This window comes from Channa argus, chromosome 10 (genome assembly GCF_033026475.1).
Source record: "Channa argus isolate prfri chromosome 10, Channa argus male v1.0, whole genome shotgun sequence".
NCBI lineage: Eukaryota > Metazoa > Chordata > Actinopteri > Anabantiformes > Channidae > Channa > Channa argus.
Window position 1 is genome coordinate 15,685,961 of NC_090206.1, and position 21,625 is coordinate 15,707,585.

General features: G+C 36.4%; 4 protein-coding genes across 4 annotated transcripts; all 4 read left to right on the top strand.

The window, feature by feature from the left end:
• The first annotated feature begins 4,000 nt into the window (after positions 1 to 4,000).
• si:ch1073-303k11.2 (leucine-rich repeat neuronal protein 4) lies at positions 4,001 to 6,034 on the top strand. The gene is made up of 2 exons (XM_067517495.1): positions 4,001 to 4,157; positions 4,899 to 6,034. The coding sequence occupies exon 2, from the start codon at positions 4,901 to 4,903 to the stop codon at positions 5,678 to 5,680; it is 780 nt and encodes a 259-aa protein (XP_067373596.1). The 5' UTR covers positions 4,001 to 4,157; positions 4,899 to 4,900; the 3' UTR covers positions 5,681 to 6,034.
• Positions 6,035 to 8,766: 2,732 nt separating this feature from the next.
• Positions 8,767 to 10,894, top strand: LOC137133683 (thiosulfate:glutathione sulfurtransferase-like). The gene is made up of 4 exons (XM_067517496.1): positions 8,767 to 8,977; positions 9,854 to 9,982; positions 10,294 to 10,456; positions 10,658 to 10,894. Exons 1-4 carry the CDS (start codon positions 8,965 to 8,967, stop codon positions 10,710 to 10,712), a joined length of 360 nt encoding a protein of 119 aa, XP_067373597.1. The 5' UTR covers positions 8,767 to 8,964; the 3' UTR covers positions 10,713 to 10,894.
• Positions 10,895 to 11,619: 725 nt separating this feature from the next.
• Positions 11,620 to 14,108, top strand: LOC137134542 (thiosulfate:glutathione sulfurtransferase-like). The gene is made up of 4 exons (XM_067519466.1): positions 11,620 to 11,653; positions 12,456 to 12,584; positions 12,851 to 13,008; positions 14,025 to 14,108. Exons 1-4 carry the CDS (start codon positions 11,620 to 11,622, stop codon positions 14,106 to 14,108), a joined length of 405 nt encoding a protein of 134 aa, XP_067375567.1.
• Positions 14,109 to 19,421: 5,313 nt separating this feature from the next.
• Positions 19,422 to 21,508, top strand: LOC137133685 (thiosulfate:glutathione sulfurtransferase-like). Its single transcript, XM_067517501.1, has 4 exons — positions 19,422 to 19,560; positions 20,509 to 20,637; positions 20,928 to 21,090; positions 21,318 to 21,508. The coding sequence occupies exons 1-4, from the start codon at positions 19,473 to 19,475 to the stop codon at positions 21,370 to 21,372; spliced, it is 435 nt and encodes a 144-aa protein (XP_067373602.1). The 5' UTR covers positions 19,422 to 19,472; the 3' UTR covers positions 21,373 to 21,508.
• The last annotated feature ends 117 nt before the right edge of the window (positions 21,509 to 21,625 follow it).

The window sequence follows — 21,625 nt, forward strand, 5'->3', positions numbered from 1 at the left end:
ACCAGCTAGTATTGTCATTATCCAGTGGACTGTTTCTTAATAATATGACAAAGGCAAATGTAAGTAATTTAAAATGTGTGAAGAAGAGCATGTGAAGACGTGTAGTCCCCTCAACAAGCAACAGTAACAATTTCCACTCACACCTTTTTATCTTTGGAATTGTGCAATCTGTTTCAAGTGTCAGACATGTTGTTTCTCATCAGAATATATCTGAGACATGTCAATATGAGTTGTCTGTATTTGTTACCATAGCATCACGTCTCAATTCATTCAATGTTTATATGTCTGATTTGTGTTGGTTTAACCGTAAAATGATACATAATGTAGACTTTAACTTGTTCCCTTCCCTAACAGATCTTAATATTATCATCCATGGAGATGATAATACCAGCCTGCTCTTTCAATATAACAATATATGTAATCAGGAATTTTGGTCTCTATGTTGTTTCAATTAATCCCCTTGAGGAAAAGTAAGATTGCGGTTACTCAATCGCTAAAAATAACAGTTCACACAACCGCACGGAGTCTGGTTCAAGATTATCCCAGGATTCCTTTTGAGTGAAGTGGGGGTCAAAGGTTACAGGCATATAGCCAACAGTGTTGCTTCCTGTTTTAATTGGAATAGTTTGAATCCTCAGAGAGGTGTGGGTAGGAGAGGGAATAAGCATCTGTGAGAGGCCCAAAAAAGTGAGTCAGATAAGGTAACTGCATGACTATGAAAGCTTTTTGTTTTAACTTGCCAAATGGGTGGAAAGGTATTCTTGCTTGCAATGACCATGTCAGTGTTTAGTGGCTTTCTTTTCAAATGTAATGCACTGGTGAAATTGCGGTGGTGTGTACAATCAAAAGATGGTGGTGGTGATACATTGCAGGCTGTCATATGTCTAGCAGCATGCTAAAACATGCTGTTTTGGTGCACACGAGAAACGGAACTGGTGGAGAAGTCATTATCTCAAGTATTATGACGCACTCTCTGTGGCTTCCTTTATTCCTCAGGCCCTTGGTAACTAAGTTTGTACAAAACTTCAACACTGGCTCTTCACTGGCAGCAGAAATTTGTAAATAAACCGCATGTTAACACAGTGTTTAAAATGATGTTCCCCATATGTAAGACAATTATTGAACCCATATTAAACATGAGACAACACCGTGATAAATTTGCTCATCAGTACATTTGGGTTATGTTGGAAAATGAAGACAAAACAATGAACTATATCAGTGGCACAATCTGTACACTGATGTGTTTCAGCCTCCTGAGTTATGTGTGGTTTTACGGGAGAAGTGAGTTTAGTCATTCACCCCAGAACAACCTACGGTAAAGGAGGTGCCTATTAGTCACTAAACTTACTCTGTATAAGCAATAAACGACTAAAAGATAGGGAGTAAAAGTAATTTAACATTTCACATTAGCTTGTCACATTATTCTCATGTTTACCTGCATGTTTTGTGTTTGTTTAATGTTACCTGCGAAAGAGAAGACTACACTCAAAGTTTCCAGAGATTGGTTGTTTTGTTCAGGAATGAATGTTAAAATTAATCTCTCAAACCTGACAAGTCACACCAACCTGTACCACTCAGCTCCAGGCAGGTCGTTGAAACTTATCAGTTCCTGACGTAATAAGCAAGGCGACAGACAGCGAGTGGGAGAGATGATTGTCTAAAGCAGCCAAAACAACATGAAACCTAAGCTGAAAAAGAGATGAGGGTGGACAGAAAGAGGAAGCCCTCCTATCTGTGCCCCAATCGGGATTATTGTTAAAAGAATATATACATTTCAAATTTTTTCTCTTAAGTCTGTTGTACTATAATTTCAATAAATACTTTACATGGCAAATTTTTGTGACACAATTATCCTTTGCAGAGGTGTTGCTTTGAAAACAATAGAACCAAACTAAAATCTGTCCACTCATCAGCTGTTTAAATATTTTAGTATGGAAATATATCTGAAGTCATGGGTTGACTGACTGTTACCTACCAATAAATAATATTCCTAATAGAATAAATATATTCTATTATGGTTTCTTAAAATCTGAAATTGTGGAGAGTAGAATCCACTGCATTTAAGTGTATGATTAGTTCCATCTGCTGTAGGAAGACTAATTGAATGTGTTCACGTAGTCCATCTTTTCAATGTTGGTCTCAAAGCAACCACACAGCATGGGAGAACATGAATATGTGCGTCATCTTGCCCAGAGAAAAGATCATTTTGATGTAACATGCTCTCCTGACTGACTCCATGACTGACAAGCACCATATTTCCACTGCCACTCCACCACTTAAATGCTAGAGAAGCTTCTTGGCCATATCTAACGAACAACACATTTTACGAAGAACGTGTTGCAAAGAGCTTCTCCACATGACACAACCACACTTCCTGTAAGCAAACACATGTTATACAGACTTAGACATATTGAAAAGGGATCCACAACAAAGAAAAAATGTGGTGTTGGTGTGCCTTAAAATAAATGATTAAAAACAAAAGAGGTAAAGAAGTTAGCACGCCCAAGTTCATAGAGGCTTTTCTTACATTTATTTAGAGCTCAGCACAAAGGGAAAAGGTTTACTTTTTAAAAAAATAAATGTAGGAAATATCTCTTGTCAACTTGTATTTGTAAACTTCCTGAACAATGTAAAAATTGTTGCCACATACCAAAATTCTACTCTAGACCCATTTTTAATTGCTCCTAAAATTTTGCATTTTAGGACCCTGAACAAATTGTTTTTCATGGGGTTCATTAAGTTGTAATTACAACACTTATTAAAATAAGTACAAGGTAGTTTATAATAAAGTTAAGTGTGTTTAGAGCCAGAGTTTGTTGTGCCACTGATGTTGTATTTTTTTATCAGAATCAGAAAAACTTTATTAATTCTTAATTAAGTGGAAATTGCTTAAACAGTCAATCCTAATCTGCACAATATGCTCATACATACTGTATATATCTCAATTGTACCTATAATGAATATAGATCTGAACACCACATTTCCTCCTGTAAGTGCCAAAGACTATACAATAATACATAAATCTATCTGTAGTCTATTTCCTGCGAGATAGTTAAAGTTGTTTACATTTAAGTTTCTTCTCAGTTAAGACCGAATAATTTATTGTGTGAACCCAATCCTTGTGAACATATTAAATCACATTGCTTTCATAGAAACAAGTTATTTTGTGCATGCAAGTTCACATTCTCACAACCTGAATTAACTGTTCTTTGTTTTATGTTGTCTGTTTAGCTCTTTACTGGACAGTGAAAAACTCTCACAAAAATGCCCTTGTATATACACAAGTCATTAACAGTAACCAGATTTGACAGCAATTAAACTCATAGAGGAATTAGGTAATTTCTTGTAAAGAAAAAAAAAATTAAAGCAAGGTTTTTGATGTTATTCTGTTTTTATTTGAGCAAATCCTTTGAGTTTCGAAGCTGAAAAACAAGGAGGCTCCTGCCTGGTACTTTTCCTCTTGTCTATACACACGGGCACTTGGAATAAGAATGAACTTGCCCACTTTGCCAACTTTACCCCGTAAAAGGAGAAAAGAGGAGCCTCTTTTTTTTTTCTCTCCAGCTTGTCACAATGGGGGTTACAAGATGTAAAAGGGGTTATAATGAATACACATGCCTGCATTCTTTACCCCCCACTCTCTGAGGCACACATAAACACACTGAAGTGACCTAATGTCCTGTTCATTGCACAAGAACACCTGCAGAGTTCGCAGGAAGTTTTAAAAATTAATTAAACACAGACATGCCTACAGATTCCACAAACGCAGTACAACAAACAACAAACACAAGCCTGCCTAATGCTGCTAGTAGAAAATTCAATGGCTAAGCAGCAAACAGGCACATGGCGACTCCCTCCCCCCATGCTTTACCGGCACTCTCACAAACATTCACACAAAGAAATATAAAAGAGCAGCAATGGCTGATTGGAAGCCGTGTTGAAAAAGAGAAGGAGTAACCAAGTGAAAAGAAACAGACTATGAAACATTAAAAAGGGGAGGGAGAAGTACTGAGGGGGTGTTGAGGAGGAGGAGACTTTGAGAGAAACAACTTAAGACGGTGAGAATTGAGGACTGCAGTGAGTCCACCGTGAGAGTGACACAGGGGAACAGAAAAAAAGAAGAATACAGACTTGAAATATTCATCTCCATTAAACAGGTACAGTTTTCATATCCTTTTTACATATGTGTGTTGGACAGATGCAAACACTGGATTGTTTTGTTCGCAGAGATTGGAGTCATCAGTGTCAGACTGCTACAGACAAAAGAAAATATCTTATGACTTATTAAAGGTTTTGTAACGTAAATGGATTCTGAAAACTGAAATTCTTTTTTTTTTTTTTAGATATAGTTCTGTGTTCCCACAAGCTTGCTCCCAAGAGAAAATGGAAGGGCTGACAGGGTCACCACAATTGCTGTGTTTAATCTTCCAGCACTCAGCATTTATTGAAAGCTGTTGTACGGAATATAAATTGAATGTTGCAAACATCTGATTATTCACCAAGTCAATTCCAAGACATAATCTTTGGTCAAATAGCATAGATGCCAAAATCTCACCGTAAAACTCTCCTCGTTCCACTCACAACACAATTTCAAGAATGAAAAATAAAAACTCATACGCTAACTCTTACCCTTAGTACTACTTCAGTGGATCCTTGCTGTGCTTACTTTAACCCTGAAAACTCCAACAGTTACTTAACTTCTTTATTTGAGTGACATAAGTCCACCTTATTTACATTTTAAATAACCTATTCTTACTGTCCTAAAGTTACCAGATCAATTGAGAAACATTTAATTTATATCTCCAGAATTACAATTGTGATGGTCTATATATGGCTATATCCTTTTTTACAGTGACTAATATTTTTGTAAGTAATTTTTTTGTCATTTCTGTCCATAGAAATGATGTCACTGCTAAAGAACCTGGCTATGGTATTTCTGGTGGGTGCGTTGTCTCCGCTCCACTCCCACATCTTTACTCATGCTGCCTCCACTTCTCCTCCTGTCACTCGTTCACGGATCATATTCCTTACTGCACAGGATACAGACGATGACTATGGCGAAGGTGAATTTAATAATGAGAGCTCTCCTCCCGTGGTGATGGCGACAGTAAACACTGCCATTCTCTACCAAGAACCCAAGATCTGCAAATACAACCCCTGCCAGGAGAATCAGGAGCTATGTGCCCAGCTTTCAGCACGGACTAAGTGCATCTGTCCTGGGGTTAGCGGGGCTGATGAGCCTCCTCACGCACCTCGCATCCAAGCACTACTACCAATCAGTGAAGGGAATGACACAGGAAATGTAGAGGTGCAGTGGTGTGCTCCATCGTCTGTGGTGTTCTGGTACAGGGTGCTAGTTGAGGGACGTAACAGTGATGCCTATAAATTTGGGGTTGCTTCAAGGCGAGCTGTGGTGGGTTCTTTAGAAGTTGGAACCAAGGTTTGTGTGGAGGCACTGAACAATGCCGGGCACAGCACCCCCTCAGTGTTCTCATGTAAGAGGTATGACCCTCCCAAACCTGACAATCTGACCTGGATTATAGGCGGAGGGGTCATCCTTCTTCTGCTTCTCACAATAGGAAGTGTGATTCTCTGGAAGTGTAAAATGTGTAAAAAGGGAAAGAGAGACTCCACTGAGGGACTTGGGAATCCTTCATACACCACTGGGGGAACTCTGTGATCCAACCCATCAAGGACAATCAAGTACAGTCAGAGCCCTCAATCGATAGAGGGTAGGGCACTAGTATGATCATGAACACAGGTCAAAACATTGTGAAGCAGGGATGCGAGTGATGATTACGTTGTTTACACACCTTTGGGAGACAGGGCAACAGTGTTCATAGATTAGCACTAACAGATAGCTGCTTTGTTTTTGAGTTAGAGCTGCAGGTTTATTTGCTGGCAAATTAACTTCTGTAGGTTTATTGTTATTTTTTTAAATCAAAGATAGATGAATTTAATTGTAAATAGTTTTTTAGAATACAGAATGAAACCTTTTAAATGAACATAATGTTTAATAAAAATAATAACTTTTGGTTGAATTGCTTTTATTTCATTTGGCGTGTGTCAGTTGTTTAGTAATCTGGTAACCATGGAGGACAAAGCACTTTTTCTATTAAACCATTCAATGACCCATGTTGTACAGAATTTAAAAATCTGCAATCATTATTTTTCTTTCGTTATTTATTTATAAACACATTTTTAGTGGTAGATAACTTAGTGGTACATAACTGAGTGCTCAATTTTAAAAATAAATTTAGGATAATTACAGCAATTTTATTGTATGTTACAATTTACCTTACTACTGCATATGAGAGAAAAATACTGGAGATCTATAGTTAAAATATTTACACCGTTTTTGTTGCATTTATTCAAAATATGTCATTTTGTAGTTACTTTGAGGATAAACATTTATTATAATATGACATGTAATTTGTTTAATGCATAAAACTAAGTGTGAATAAGTTTTGTTCACTGGAATACTATTTCATATATTGATAGTAATGCTAATAATAATAACAATGATAATATAATAATAATATCATGCTCATTGTCCTCATCGTCATAATAATAAACCTAAGAATTAATGCAGTTTGAAATTAGTTAAGTAAATAATTTAATTTCTTCCCCATATATACTTAACTACAACTTCAGGTTATAATTTATAACTTGATTATATTTTTTTAAATTGTTTGAACATCAACATCAGCAGTATCAACATCCCAGCCCAATAGTAGGGATAGGCCATAGCACTACATTTACTTATAATCCGATACAAATACTACCATTTCTCAATCACAAACATTGATACCTATATTTTTTCCATAAATGTAACTAACTGAATGTAATAGAGAGAATTTTTTTTCAGGATTTTTGAAGTTTGTTTATTTTCTGTCCCATTAAGTTATATCAGAACACTTCATAATCATCGACTAATCATCGCTAAACATAAATCATTACCTTTGGTATTCTCTGTTGATTATTTAATTAGGACATTTTGGGCTGGTATGAAAAAAGCCTCAGCCACTATATAGATAAATATATCAGCATTTGTTTTTTCTCATGTGATCAAAGCTGTCTGGCCATTTTACTGCTGAGTGTGCAAATGTTAATGTATACATACCAAACAGCACGGGAAAACAAAACTTTAAATGAACTAGCTGTTTACCAGTTGTATCCCCAGAGCTCTCATGTATTTATAGCAGATTCTAAAACTGTTGGAATTGATTAGATTCACATTAAAGTATCAGAAACAACAGTATCTCTTCACAATTTACTTTCAGTTGAGTCCTTTGCTAGTGTTAAATCAGTTTCTTTTCTTACTTCTTTAAATGCTCCACCTTGTTTATCGCAACATCTTGCATTCAGAGCAAGGGCATAGTTTTGCGTACACATCTAAATTCACTTATGTACATAGTAAACACGCTGCATTGGGTATTAACAATAACAACCCTCATCAGAATATGGTTCTATTTTCTAAGCGGTTGAGGCAAAGAAGCCTGTGGGTGCTTATCTGCAGTTTTGTGTTGTTTGCAGCCACATATGGTGTCTGTTACTACAAAGTAAACATTAAACCCTGCGTTCAACATACAAAATAATAGTTTCCAATAACAGAAATGGGAATAAATAAATCAACAGAATAAATGGAGATAGAAACATGTAAATAAAAAGCAGAGGAAATGTAGAGAAATAAACATCGGGGGATTCTGGGTAACGCCAACAGGATGACATGTCACTTACATGAGCAGAGTTTCTGCTGGTGTAGTGGCTAATTTCTGGCTAGTTGTCCAGCCAATTAGTACTGGCTGTGGTGAACAATAATGTTTGGAAGTTAAAAACCTCCGGTTTATTGTCTGAGAGTCTTAGGCACTTGGACAGGTGCACTTTCCCTGTTTATAGTAAACACAAAATAGACAAGCGTTTAACTGAAGGAAAAAAAGTTTAAAATGATACCTATGTTCAAAACTAAATTGTGTGTATGTGTGTATTTTAACTTACTGTTTCAACTATAGGCTTCTGCTTTATGAACAACATGACATAATCAAGCCTGAAAATCTCAGAAAATATGGCTTTACTGTGGATTGAAGTAGGTTAAGCAGCAGGCCAACCCAGTCCTGGACAAACACCTTTTGCACATATTGCACTTTCCAACAAACAGACTTTGCTGAAATTGCCAATGCGTTTTCAATGTAAAGTCTAAAATCTAGACTTGATGAAGGCAAACTGTGTCTCTTCACCTCAATGTTTTCTAGATCTAAGGTAGACCTCAATGCTGATTTCAAATAGTCAGGGATGTCGTCTCGAAGCTCTTTTTTTATATTAAGTTACATTATTACACTGAAAATAGTCCTATTTACAGTAATTGTGTTTGGTTAAAATTAAAAACCTATCTTATTTTTCCTCTCCAATAATTCTTCAGTCACTTTCTGAAAATATTAAAAATCTCTGATTCAGAAAACTGACTGTGCTTTCCACAAACCCCAATCATGCTTTGGATATAGTTTTCTATAGCCTAACCTATACTAATACTAATATATTATATTTATATACTATGCTAAACGAATACTAACTACCATACTTTATAGATTGAATTGTAACGTAGCAAATCTGACAAAGATAGTTATCTACTGAATAATTATTACTTATTAATGATGGATCCCTGATTAACCCCGCCCATGGCAGTAGCTCCCGCAGCCTAGCGTCACCTCTATGGATGTGTTTGTTTTGTCTCCGGTGGGTGGGTGGTGTGATACAAGTTAAAAATCAACCGCTCCCAGATTTTGTAGCAGGAACTGAAAGACTTGCGCTGGAAGAGGTGCGCTACCTGGCGAACAGTCTCCGCAAACGCTCACTGAGGCGGCTGCGCTGTGCCATCGATCCTATTATCGATACAACTTAGTATTGGTGGAATATATCTATATTTTATAAGTCATTCTCTTTACAGCGGTCATTTGTACGACCAAGATGGCGAGTACAGGTGAGTCACTTTTTGCTTTTCTCCCTGTGACACTTATAATTAGACTATCTGCAGCTTATTTGAATTGTATGAATGACTTCAAAAAATAGTTGCTCCAGCAACTTTAAAAACTTTTGTTTTAAGTGTAGGCTTTAAAGAATTGCTAAAATAGTTTGCCGTCACCAATTTGTTACTTATTAATACAATTGTTATTGCTGCTATTAATAAAATTTTAACGCCAGATTAGGAAGAGTTTATGGGTCTCTCATTTGTTGCTGCAAACAGTGCTATCGTGGCATATTTATTTATTAAAGTGATAAACGGCAAACAATTTTAATTGTAATAATATTGATGGTTCTTTTTATAATTGCTGTGTCTCAGAATGACTCAGCAGACAGAAGCCAAACTGGAAGCTGCATTGTCAGTGAATCTTGTTTCCCTAGAAACAAGCTACAAACCCGGTTTAACTATTTGACCCTTAAGAAGCAAAACATGTTGCATAATACACGCACTAACTGACCACTATATAAGGTACACCCGTACAATCTAATGCAATCCAATACAGCAGCTCTGCCATGAAGAAGAAGTGGTTCTAATGTTTTTTTCACCTCATTAATTTTAAATAGGGTGGGCAAAACATTAGAACCACCTCTTCTTGTAATGAATTCCAGTGCAACTCCATTAACCACTTCGACCTCAATATTAGAGAGACAGTAGAATTATGACCTTACTACGGTTTCAGCCTAAAACTGAGAAATTATAAATTTTCTCTGCTGATTAGACAAAATATGTCCCAACTGTATGTGGTGGGACATTGCACTTTTATGGTATATGGTATATGGTAAAAACTGATTAGACTCAACAAAGACTTTAAGTTGTGTCTTCTCTCATTCGCAGTTTCCAAAATCATCTCATATGCGGAGCTGAAAGCACTTGTAGGAAAGAGTAAGGATCTTGTTCTGGTTGATGTTCGCACTAAAGAGGAGGTGGACAAAGGACGGATTCCAGGATCTCTTCATATCCCTCGTAAGCTTTGTTTTTATGTTTTTTGTCAACTCATGGAGTGTAAAAGAAAATCGGTGTTAAGAGGTATACTGTATGTACAAGTCTCATCTGAAACTGTGAACCTCTATTTCACCTTTAATGTGGCCATATTTCATTCACACTCTAACAACTTTGTAAAGGATATGAAGACCTGTGGCAGTAGTAGCATCAGTGCACTATGGTCCAAGTTTTTATTTTCTTAATGTTGTGCATTAGATGTTAAAATGATTTGGTGCATCTTAGATTTTTAAATACTTTCCATCTTTCCTTTTTACCTCCTTTAATTCCTTCAGTTGATACAGTAGAGCCAGCTCTTTTGTTGAAGCCTGAAGAGTTCCAAGCCAAATATGGAGTAACCAAGCCAGCGTTGGATGCTCCAGAGCTGGTGTTTCACTGCCAGATGGGCAGGCGAGGAGCAATGGCAACAGACAAGGCCCACAAACTAGGATATGTGAAGTAAATAAGTTTTTGTTTAATATATATTATACACATACAACCCATTTTGCTTGTCAGGAGAACAAGTCTCTTACATAAGTAGCCCTTATATTATTCCTGTACAAATACTTTTTATTTTAAGATATGTGTAAACATTATGCTGTATATTATATATGTGGTGATGATAACCCTTATGTTCTGTTTCTTTTTCTTTGGTTTCAGTGCACGTAATTATGCCGGATCTTACAAAGAGTGGTCCGAGAAAGAGGGGAAATGATTGGTGCTGAAAGACAGCGTCTCATTGATTTATTAAAATAATATTTGTGAATGCTAGGTGAGCCATTTTTTGTTTATTTTATTTCTGTCTTTTGATACAGTTTTGTTTTCGCATATTTCATCATTGAATTCTAAATGTATAACTGAACACAAATAAAATAAACTATGGGATCTGCTTGGAAAGATATGTCTTTTTGTGAATCATTTTAAAGGGCTCAATACCTACACTTACAAAAAAAGACATAAACCGTGGCTGTATTAAATACACTGAAAATACTTATCCTTCTTTTGTGACATATGGCTCAGTGCTTATGATTTTGTTAACAAAATAATAACAAACATTTTATATGATATATATTACTTGTGTGTGCAGAGTATATATCTCAGACAGATTTTGTTTTTTTGTAATTTTCAGAAAAATTTTTAAATGGAAATCACTGAGTTTTAGAGTTCTTCTTGTGTACACCTGGCAATATAGAGAATGCATTGTACATTTACTGGGTGACACCCCTCGCCTTTTCTTCGAGGTTGTCTTGGCCAACCTGTGCAGAATTAGCTGATGGGGGAGGGTGATCAGCTCTTGTTCACCTGGGCTGTCTTGACTATAAAAGCTGACACATGTGGTTGTTTGTTCTCTTCTCTCCTACAGTTCTTTCTTCCCTGTGACAGGTATAATTGGACTAGCTACAGCTTATCTAAATTTTATGAATGGATTTAAAAACAATATTGTTCAAGAAACGTACAGTTTTTATTTTGCTATCAGTACAATTTTAACGTCAGATAGGTAATAGCTGTGGGTCCCTCATTTGTTGCTGCAACTAGTGTTATTGTGGGATATTTATTTATTCAAAGTAATAAATAGCAAACCATTTCTGCTTGTAATACTATTTATGTTACTGTATGTCATAATGACTCAGCAGAAAGAAGCCAAACTGGAAACAAGTAGTTTTCTCAGTGAATCTGGTTTCCCAAAAACAAACTACAAACCAGGTTTAACCATTTGATCCTTGAAAGCACAACATGACAAGTGACATATATTCTATCTCAAAGGCAATATGGCCACTGTACCTTTACTCTTTATTTTTACACACATACACACTAACACACTGCTGATTACCAAAGATAGCCTCAAGGTGGAGGCGGATGTCAAGGGTTTTTATTATCAAGTTAAGCAACTTGTACTCTTATCTGGTCCCAGACCTCATCAGACCAGATGGTTCTGATTCCTACAATTGTTGGCAAAAAGAAATACACATATATTAAAACAAGAAATAAATAAAGCCTACACTTAAAAAAGCCCTTCTTAAACCTGTGGCATGTGCAAAGGTGTGAGCATCACACTCAGATAATAGCTACATAGCTTTGTGGGAAAATTGTTCATGGGTCCGGGGGGGGGGGCAACCAGTGACAGAGGAATTAGGAAACTGATTTCAGTAAACATGAGAAAATTGTGGTTGCAAATCCGGTGAGTCAACAAAATAAAAGCAAAAGAGGCTGACTTCGACAACTGAATTGTAATGCAAAACAGACTTTAAAATCCACCATGACCTACTTGAAGAAACGCAATCTAAAGCTTTTGAACCAACCCTCCCAGACAAAAGACTGGTTAGTAAATACATTTTGTGTCAGACTGTTCTATTAGTTGAAACTAAACCTGTTTTTAAAATGTGAATCGTGCACTGTAATAGAAATATATGGCAAAGTCTAGACAAAGACTTAAATTTGTGTCTTCTCTCATTCACAGTTTCCAAGATCATCTCATATGCGGAGCTGAAAGCACTTGTAGGAAAGAGTAAGGATCTTGTCCTGGTTGATGTTCGCACTAAAGAGGAGGTGGACAAAGGACGGATTCCAGGATCTGTTAATATCCCCCGTGAGCTTTTTTTCATGTTCATGGAGTGAAAAAGAAAATCCGTGTTAAGAGGCATACTGTATGTACCAGTGTCATCTGAAACTGGGAAATTCTATTTTACCCTCAATGTTGCCACTGTTCATTCACACTTATGTCAAAGCATCAGTGTACTGTGGCCCAGTTATTTATCTTCCTAATATTGTGCATGGGTTGTTAATGTTGATTTAGAGGATCTTTAGCTTAAAACACTTTCCATCCTTCCTTTTTACCTCCTTTAATTCCTTCAGTCGATACAGTAGAGGCAGCTCTTTTGTTGAAGCCTGAAGAGTTCCAAGCCAAATATGGAGTAGCCAAGCCAGCGTTGGATGCTCCAGAGGTGGTGTTTTACTGCCAACCTGGCAGGCGAGGAGCAATGGCAACAGACAAGGCCCGCAAACTAGGATATGTGAAGTAAAAACTTTTTTTTTTAAATGAATTATACACATACAACCCATTTTGCTTGTCAGGAGAACAAGTCTCTTACATAAGTAGCCCTTATATTATTCCTGTACAAATACTTTTCACACAAAAACTTAATGTTTAAATGAATACAAATAAAATAAGTATAGAATCTGCTTGGGAAGAAATGTCTTTTTGTCAATAATTTCTTATTCACTCTCACGGGCTCACTACCTATACGCAGCATTGGAACAATCAACAGACTATAATGTATATTTTTATGTGAAATCCTTGTATAAGTTTATTAATAGCATTATAATAATACAAAGTTGTATAATATAATCTCATGTGTCTTCATGGGAGAAACTCTTGTCAGTTACTGTATAACCCATTTATTTAAAGTGCATACTGCTTATATGTGCAATTAAGGCAGAAAATAAAGTAAAATCCATATTTAATATGCATTCAAATAAAGATTTTCCCCTCTCTGTCACCTTGCAATATAGAGAATGTCACCCTTCCCATTGTCATCTAGGTTGTCCTGGCCAACCTGTGCAGGCCTGGATGACAAGGGAGGGTTGTCAGCTGTGGTTCACCTGGATCTTATGACTATAAAAGCTTGCACATGTAGATGTTTTTTTAAATTTGTTCTTTGCTCATTTTTAAGTTTAACGAGTTAGAATTATTATTTCAGATTATTATTTCCTTTGCCTAAACTCTGTGGAAGCTGTATATGATAATGTCAATCAATTACAGAAATAGACCACCACAATAGAAAATGGCATCAATAATTGGTCATTTTGTGGCATGAGTACACATTTATTTGAGCACATGAGTTCACATAAATGAGAAAATCAAATTGAAATGATGTAGTATGTAGCAGGTGTTGTAACAGTGTTTCCATTTGTGTTGCAGTTGCAGCTGCATTGGTGCACAGGGATTAAAATGGAAGATCTTGTCCTGCTATGTGCATATGCACAACCTATACTCACATCATCAGCTTTTGTCCATTCTTGTGTTCAGGACGGTGACCTAGAGGAGCTGTGTGCCTTCAGTGAGCTGTATGGTGCCCTTAGACTACTTTTGTCATTTCACGATCACGAATGATCCTTCACCATCATCTTGGCCTGAAAATTAATTGTTCGTTTGAGTCTAAGCAGTGTCTTAAACCTTTTTAGGTACTGCAGTAATTTAGAAGAGCCTCCTAACCATTTACTTTAACCTAAAGTCAGGAAGGGCATAAAAACTATGCCAAATAAACATGTGGAATAATGATTCGTTGCGGTGACCCTGAACGTATGGGATAAGCCAAACTGACAAAAAAAAACAAGTTTATAATGTGACAAATGCTGTATCATTTACTTAGAAGTGATCTAGCTTTAAAATCAACCTCTTACACACACAGAGTAACAGCATAAAAAAATCAGTACTCCAGTTACAACCAATATATAAACGTAAAGTGGTTTATAAATACACCAGAGGCAAACTTTATGAAGTATTAGCATTATGTTCATGTACTTGCAGATTGAAAATCAAAAGTAAAGTTCACAGAAAGACCAGCTATTGCTGATCCTGGATGTCAGTCAGTAATGCTGTTTCTTATGCTGTTCAGTAGTTTTAATGTGTTGTACAGTACTGTTTTACTTTTAGGACAAACACAGAAGCTTCACAGAAGCTTTATTAAACCAGATGTTATCATCATGGATCAATGCCCCAAAAACATACGGCTGGACATATGCTTGCTTTTGTATTTTGAAACGTCCAGAGGAACAACTGGCCTTGGAAACAGGTTACCTCCCAGGGCCTAGAGCTCAGCATCCAGTTTGTCACTGAGGCCCTTTGTGCTGCAGTATACTAATCTTGCAACCCAGCTTAATCATTTACTATTCAGACATCATGATTTGATTACATTTCTGTTGGACAAAATTTCTTGGCGTGGCTGAGTCAGCAGCTTCCTATGACTTCCAGAGCAAACTGGGATGTTTAGCAGCTGAGTATAAAAGCAGAAATGAATGCCAGCCCCTCCCAATCCCACTCAGTGGAATGCTCCCTTATGATTGGGAATGAGTCACTGTCCTAAGTGAGAGAATTCAAGTACTTTGGGGTCATTTGGATGAATGAGGATGAAGGTCGGCTTATCTTGAACCGAACTAATCATTTATCAGACGTTTTTTAGTATTTCAAAACAGCTATACACAAAGGAATGGTGAAAAGCTGGCATCCCAGACACAGGGGGGATATTAATAATATTTAATTACAGAGATAACAGTCAACAATTTAATGAAGTCTTCCCTGCAAGACAATAACAGTTTTGCACTCACTTGTATACCAATGTGAGAAAAAGCTTAAATGCAGCTTTCTTTTTAATTGAGAACTCTGCAGAGAACTAGTGTTGCTCTGTTCGACTCAGTTGAGGTGCAGTGGGGATTTTGTCTTTGACTCGTATCGTACGTGCTCAGATTTTGGTTTATAGCTCCACTAATGTTCCAGTTACCAAGCCCTTCACTTTCTTCCAGAGATTTCCTGCTCATCTGGACTGTCACGAACTAGGACTGCATCGCCTTCACTGCTCCTCCCTCAGAGGCAGTCCACATCCACTGCTGGGAACAACACATACTGATAGCCAGCTGTAATTTAGGTCCTGTAATATAAGAGGGCTGCTGGACAGGGTACAAATAGAATCTGGAGCAGGTACAGGGGAAGTTCATGATAGTTAATCCCATCTTATTTCCTTTGTGCAAGACTTTAAACTTGGCTCACTTATATCTTGTCTAAACTCATTTAAACCACTTGTGTTTATCGTGGAAAGGATGTGTTCTCCATGTGGTCTTGCATAAACTTGAAGGATCACAAAAAGCCCAAAATTTCAATCAGGAGTAAAACTAGGATGAACAATGAAAGCAGAAGAAGAAGAATACAAAAACATTAACAACAGCCTAGATAGACAGATTAAAGACTGCAAGCTTTTAGTTTTTGTATCAACATTTTAAATCTGGTCTCCATCAGTGGATTTACTGTGACTTTTATAAATCTGTCAGTGTGAATTTTATTCGTATACAGCTAATCTGTATAAGTGGTTTTCATTCATTGCCTTCACAAAGCAAAACATTCTCAGGACACAGAGTTATGGTGTGAAGTTTAAGGTATGGAATGGGTTTTACAGTGGGTGTTTAGTGTTTAAAATCAGACGGTGGCGACGGTGGCGACGGTGGCGACGGTGGCGACGGTGGCGACGGTGGCGACGGTGGAGCAGGAAGGTAGAGAAGTCGTCCATCAATCCCCCAGTTCTTGGTTTGATCCCCGGCTCCTCTGATCACATGTCAAACTGTCCGTGAGCAAGACATAGAACCCAATTCAGTTGCCCCCAGTGAGTGTTGGACAATTCCCCATCCGTGTGTGAGTGTGAATGGGTGAATAAGAAGCAGTCCAAAGTGCTTTGAGTGCCAACGGGTACAAAAGTGCTATGTAATTGCAAAGTCTTTTGATTGATATACCTTTATATCTTAACTTGCTAATGTGTTTAGTTGCTTAAAGTTAATAAGCAACTAAAAAAGTTAATTACTTAATCCTACCTTTTGTTCGTACAAGTGCATTTTGTAAGAGTAAGACACTGTAAAAACAGTTTTAATGACATAGAATATTTTTGTACCAGCAAAAAGGAGGATTTGAATTTAACAAATTAACAAAATAATTAAATAGGATTATTCTGCCAATACATAATTATTGACATTAAGTAAATAGTCCAAATAATCTACAAAATATTTTTCCACTCTATTGATAAAAATAGTCTTTAGAATGAACTTAATATATCCTGTCTGGGAGAGCAGTGCAGTATGTTAAATCTAAAAACACTCTGATTTCTAAGAAACCGTTGTTGCATCATAAGTTTTTTCCCCTTTTAGATTACACTATGAGTCATGACAAACCAAAAGCAAAACCGCATCCCTATGAAAATCACATGCAGTCTATTCATTCACACTTCCAAGTATCAAATTAAAGAGCCAGCAAAATATAGTGCAGCTACCAGGAATAAAATGGCTGATCACATTTTTGCATTAGGAATAATTAATCATCTCTGGCCATAAAAGGAACACATTATGAAGCGCTTGTCTTGCTAAATTATCCATTAAGATTTCATTTTCTCTTTCAGTTTTCAGCTTTCAGCTTTCAGAAGATTTTGTGTACAGTGGGGGCATTGTTGGGGGCACCCGCCCATATTTATTTAAAGTGCTAAATTCACTTCACCCCATTTTTTTGTTTGTAATTATAATAATGTTTTCCTTCATAATTAATTTGCATCAGAATGACTCAGCATCCATAAGTCAAACCCAAAGCAATTTGTATCGTGAAGGCACTAAAAACCAGGTTAAATATTTGACTCTAAAAACCCAAAACATGACAAGTTGCATAATTAATATAACTACTGTATCCTTATGGGCAGTATACCCATATACAGTATACCCAATATTCCTAATTTTCAGACACACACCACACACGAAGCAGTCTGGAGAGACATGTACCCTGGAGGCTGGAAAACATGCAGTCACATGCAGTCTATTCATTCACACTTCCAAGTATCAAATTAAAGAGCCAGCAAAATATAGTGCAGCTACCAGGAATAAAATGGCCGATCACATTTTTGCATTAGGAATAATTAATCATCTCTGGCCATAAAAGGAACACATTATGAAGTGCTTGTCTTGCTAAATTATCCATTAAGATTTCATTTTCTCTTTCAGTTTTCAGCTTTCAGCTATCAGAAGATTTTGTGTACAGTTAGGGCATTGTTAACACAGAAGAGCAACTAAAGTTTAAAGATCCTGAGCAAAAATCAAGATTCCTCTCAATAGAACAGCAGCACTTTAACCCCGTCATCTCTCAGCGCTTTGATATTATAGACAGCACCTATGGTCACAAATGACTGGGTAAAACCATGCATTCTTCAGTGATTCTACTAGAGCTCGGCACATGAAAAAGATTAGTGATGGAGATACAATGATAACTGGGATGAAAGTCTTGCACCAAGAAAGTCCTGATAGAGCAGCACCCGGAAGTCATTCTGAGCAACAACAAGCAATATTTATAGTTTCTTCTAAAGTACAAAATTTATTAATGTTCTATTTTGAAAATCTGCCAGTTCCAACAGCAGCAGTCTGTAGAAGTTGTTGACACTGGAATGAATACCTTGATAATTCAAAGAGGGGTGTGTGTTATGTTGTGTGTTGTGTGTGATTCCATGATAAACACTGGGGCTGCACCTAATCATTATCTTTTATTGATTAATCTGCAGATTTTTATCTTAATTAACTTAATAGCTATATGTGCATCGATATCATTTAGCACAACCTAAAAGGACAGGCCAAAAGCCGTTGATCTTATAACTGAAAGGATTATCAAATTAGAATGCTTAAATAATCAAATCATTTTTGTGGCTCTGATCTATATCGAAAGAAAATTTGAATTTTTTCTGTTGTTAACATCTAAGTAAACAATAACATGAACAACTGTACAATGGAAACATTCATTGAGAATCTACAGTCCTGCTAGTTGTATTGTTATCAAATGTTGCATCATTTGTGGTTGTAAAACAAGCTAAACTGGTATAACCAGATCGGTTAGTGGTTGCTGAATAAACACGCTCACAGTCAGTGGTGTACTGAAGTACTGAAGCACATTTTACATCTATCTGTACTTTACTCAGGTAGATTCAAGTATGATACTACTAAGTATGCTGACTTTTACTACACTACGTCTAAGAGCTAATCTCTATAATTTTTACTCCACTGCACTGCGTTACATGTTACATGTTACACATTAATTGCACTTGTCAGTATATAATGTTTGTAATAAAAATATCAATAGCGAAACAGTAATTAGTCTTCAAAGTCTTCACAATTTCATGCTAAAGAACTTTTTTTAATTGTTCTACAATTTTTTAGTACAGGTGATCCAAGATTTGTGAACCTCTGCCCATCTTCACATTGGGGAGGCTCTGCCTCTCTGAAATGTAACTTTTATAACCAGTTATGTTACTGACCTCTTCCCAGTTAACCTAATTGGCTCCTACTTTTGTTTTTTTAATTGCTGCAATTACTATTCCAGTCTTTTGCTCCTTCTGTTCCAACTTATTTTTATGCATAAAACTAAAAGTGAATAAAAGTTTGATATGCATTTCTTCACGTGTTATAATGTGCATCAATGAGAATACAAAATTACATTGGATTTATAACAATGAAAAAATATTTATAATAACATTTCATACTTTGCTGGGAGTGTTTTCACACTCAAAACTAAGAACCAATGCAGTTTGTGAAGAATGTAATTTGTTTTTCTTCACATTAACCAAATGCAACTTCAAGTTATAGACTTTTATTTTGGAAATTTGGGGGAAAAAACACAGGAAGGAAGTAGGAAGTTTGTACTATTGCATAACTTTTCAGTAAACTACGCCTTCTCTCGCCGTTCAAGCCAATGAAGAATCTCCAAACAGTGTTGAAAGGAAGTACAGCATACGAAGTTAACGTTAGATCAATTTTTACAAACAGGATGGCGAGTAAAGGTGAGTCGCTGTTTGTTTTCCTCGCTTCAGTCAGATTAGTTTTCCTTATTTTTGCTGCAACTAGTTCTTTCACGGCGCCCATATTTATTTACAGTGATAAATTCACTTCACACTATTTTTTTGTTTGTAATTATAATAATGTTTTCCTTTATAATTATTTTGCGTCAGAATGACTCAGCAGCCATAAGTCAAACCCAAAGCAATTTGTATCGTGAAGGCACTAAAAACCAGGTTAACTATTTGACCCTAAAAACCCAAAACATGACAAGTTGCATAATTAATATAACTACTGTATCCTTATGGGCAGTATACCCATATACAGTATACCCAATATTCCTAATTTTCAGACACACACCACACACGAAGCAGTCTGGAGAGACATGTACCCTGGAGGCTGGAAAACATCCTGTCATCCTGTCTTTATCTGTTTCAGTCTGATTCCTACAATTGTTGGCCAAAGGTTGGGGTATTTAACATTTTTTTTTATAAAAATGAGTACAATCAACGCTTCAAATGCCTACAAACAGCTCTTTTTAGAAAATGTGCATGAACAATTTATTGCATGAAAAAATAATTGTGGCATGTGCAGAGGTTTGAGCACCATACTTAGTAAGTGTATGTGGGGGATAATATTATTCTTGGGGGTTGTGAAGCAGCCAGTGACAAAGAAAACATTCAAAAGAGAGAGTAAGAAATTGATTTGATTAAATATCAGCACATTCTGGCTGCAAGTCTCATGAGTCAACAAAATTAAAAAGGCAAGAGGCTGACTTTGACTACAGAACATTAATAAAGCTTCTGAACCCACCTTCCCAGTCCATTGACTATACTTTTCTTTTAAAAGAATAGTTAGTAAATAATTGTTGTGTCAAACTGGGTTATGGGAAAATACGGCAAAGAAATATTAGACTCAGCAAAGCCCTAATCCGTGTCTCATCCCATTTACAGTTTCTAAGATCATCTCATATGCAGAGCTGAAGGCACTGGTAGAAAAGAGCCAGGATCTTGTTTTAATTGATGTTCGCACTAAAGAGGAAGTGGACAAAGGACGTATTCCAGGATCTCTTCATGTCCCCCGTGAGCTTTGTTTTCATGTTCCTTGTCAACTTATGGAGTGAAAAAGAAAAGTGTTAAGATGCATACTTTAAGTATCAGTGTCATCTCGAACTGTGAACTTCTATTTTACGCTTAATGTGGCCACATTTAATTCAAACTCACACCAACATTGTAATGGATATGAAGAATAAGCAAGCGTGGTACAGTTTTTATCTTCTTAATGTTATGTATTAGCTGTTAATGTTGATTTGGAGGATATTTATCTTAAAATACTTTTCTTCCTTCCTCTTTACCTCCTTTAATTTCTTCAGTTGATACAGTAGAGGCGGCTCTTTTGTCGGAGCCCAAAGAGTTCAAAGCCAAATATGGAGTAACCAAGCCAGCATTGCATGCTCCAGAGCTCGTGTTTTACTGCCAGATAGGCAAACGAGGGGAAATGGCAACAGACAAGGCCTGCAAACTAGGATATGTGAAGTAAATAAGTTTTTGTTTTATCTAAATAATACACAGACAACCCATTTTGCTTAGCAGCAGACCAAGCCCTAACAAATGTTTGATTAAAAACATGCCTGTACAAAATGCACATGCACAGCCATATCCACGGTTATATTTTTCTGTCATTTTTTAGTAAAAATTATGCTGTATATTTTATATGTGGTGATGAAAACCCTTATGTTCTGTGTCTTTTTCTTTTGTTTCAGTGCACGTAATTATGCCGGATCTTACAAAGAGTGGTCCGAGAAAGAGGGAAAGTGATTGGTGTTAAAAATGGTGTTAGAAATTGTATTTGTGAAAGCTAGACTAGCAAATTAAAACTTGTTATTTATTCATTTTCACACACTTCACCACTAAATTTAAAATGTAAAATTGAATAAAATGAATTATGGATCTACTTGGAATAATTTGTATTTTTGTGGATAATTTCTATGGGTTCAATAGCTGTTCAAAACTGGAACAATACTTCCTGCTAATAAAAAAACCACACACCATATCAAATACAGTACAAACT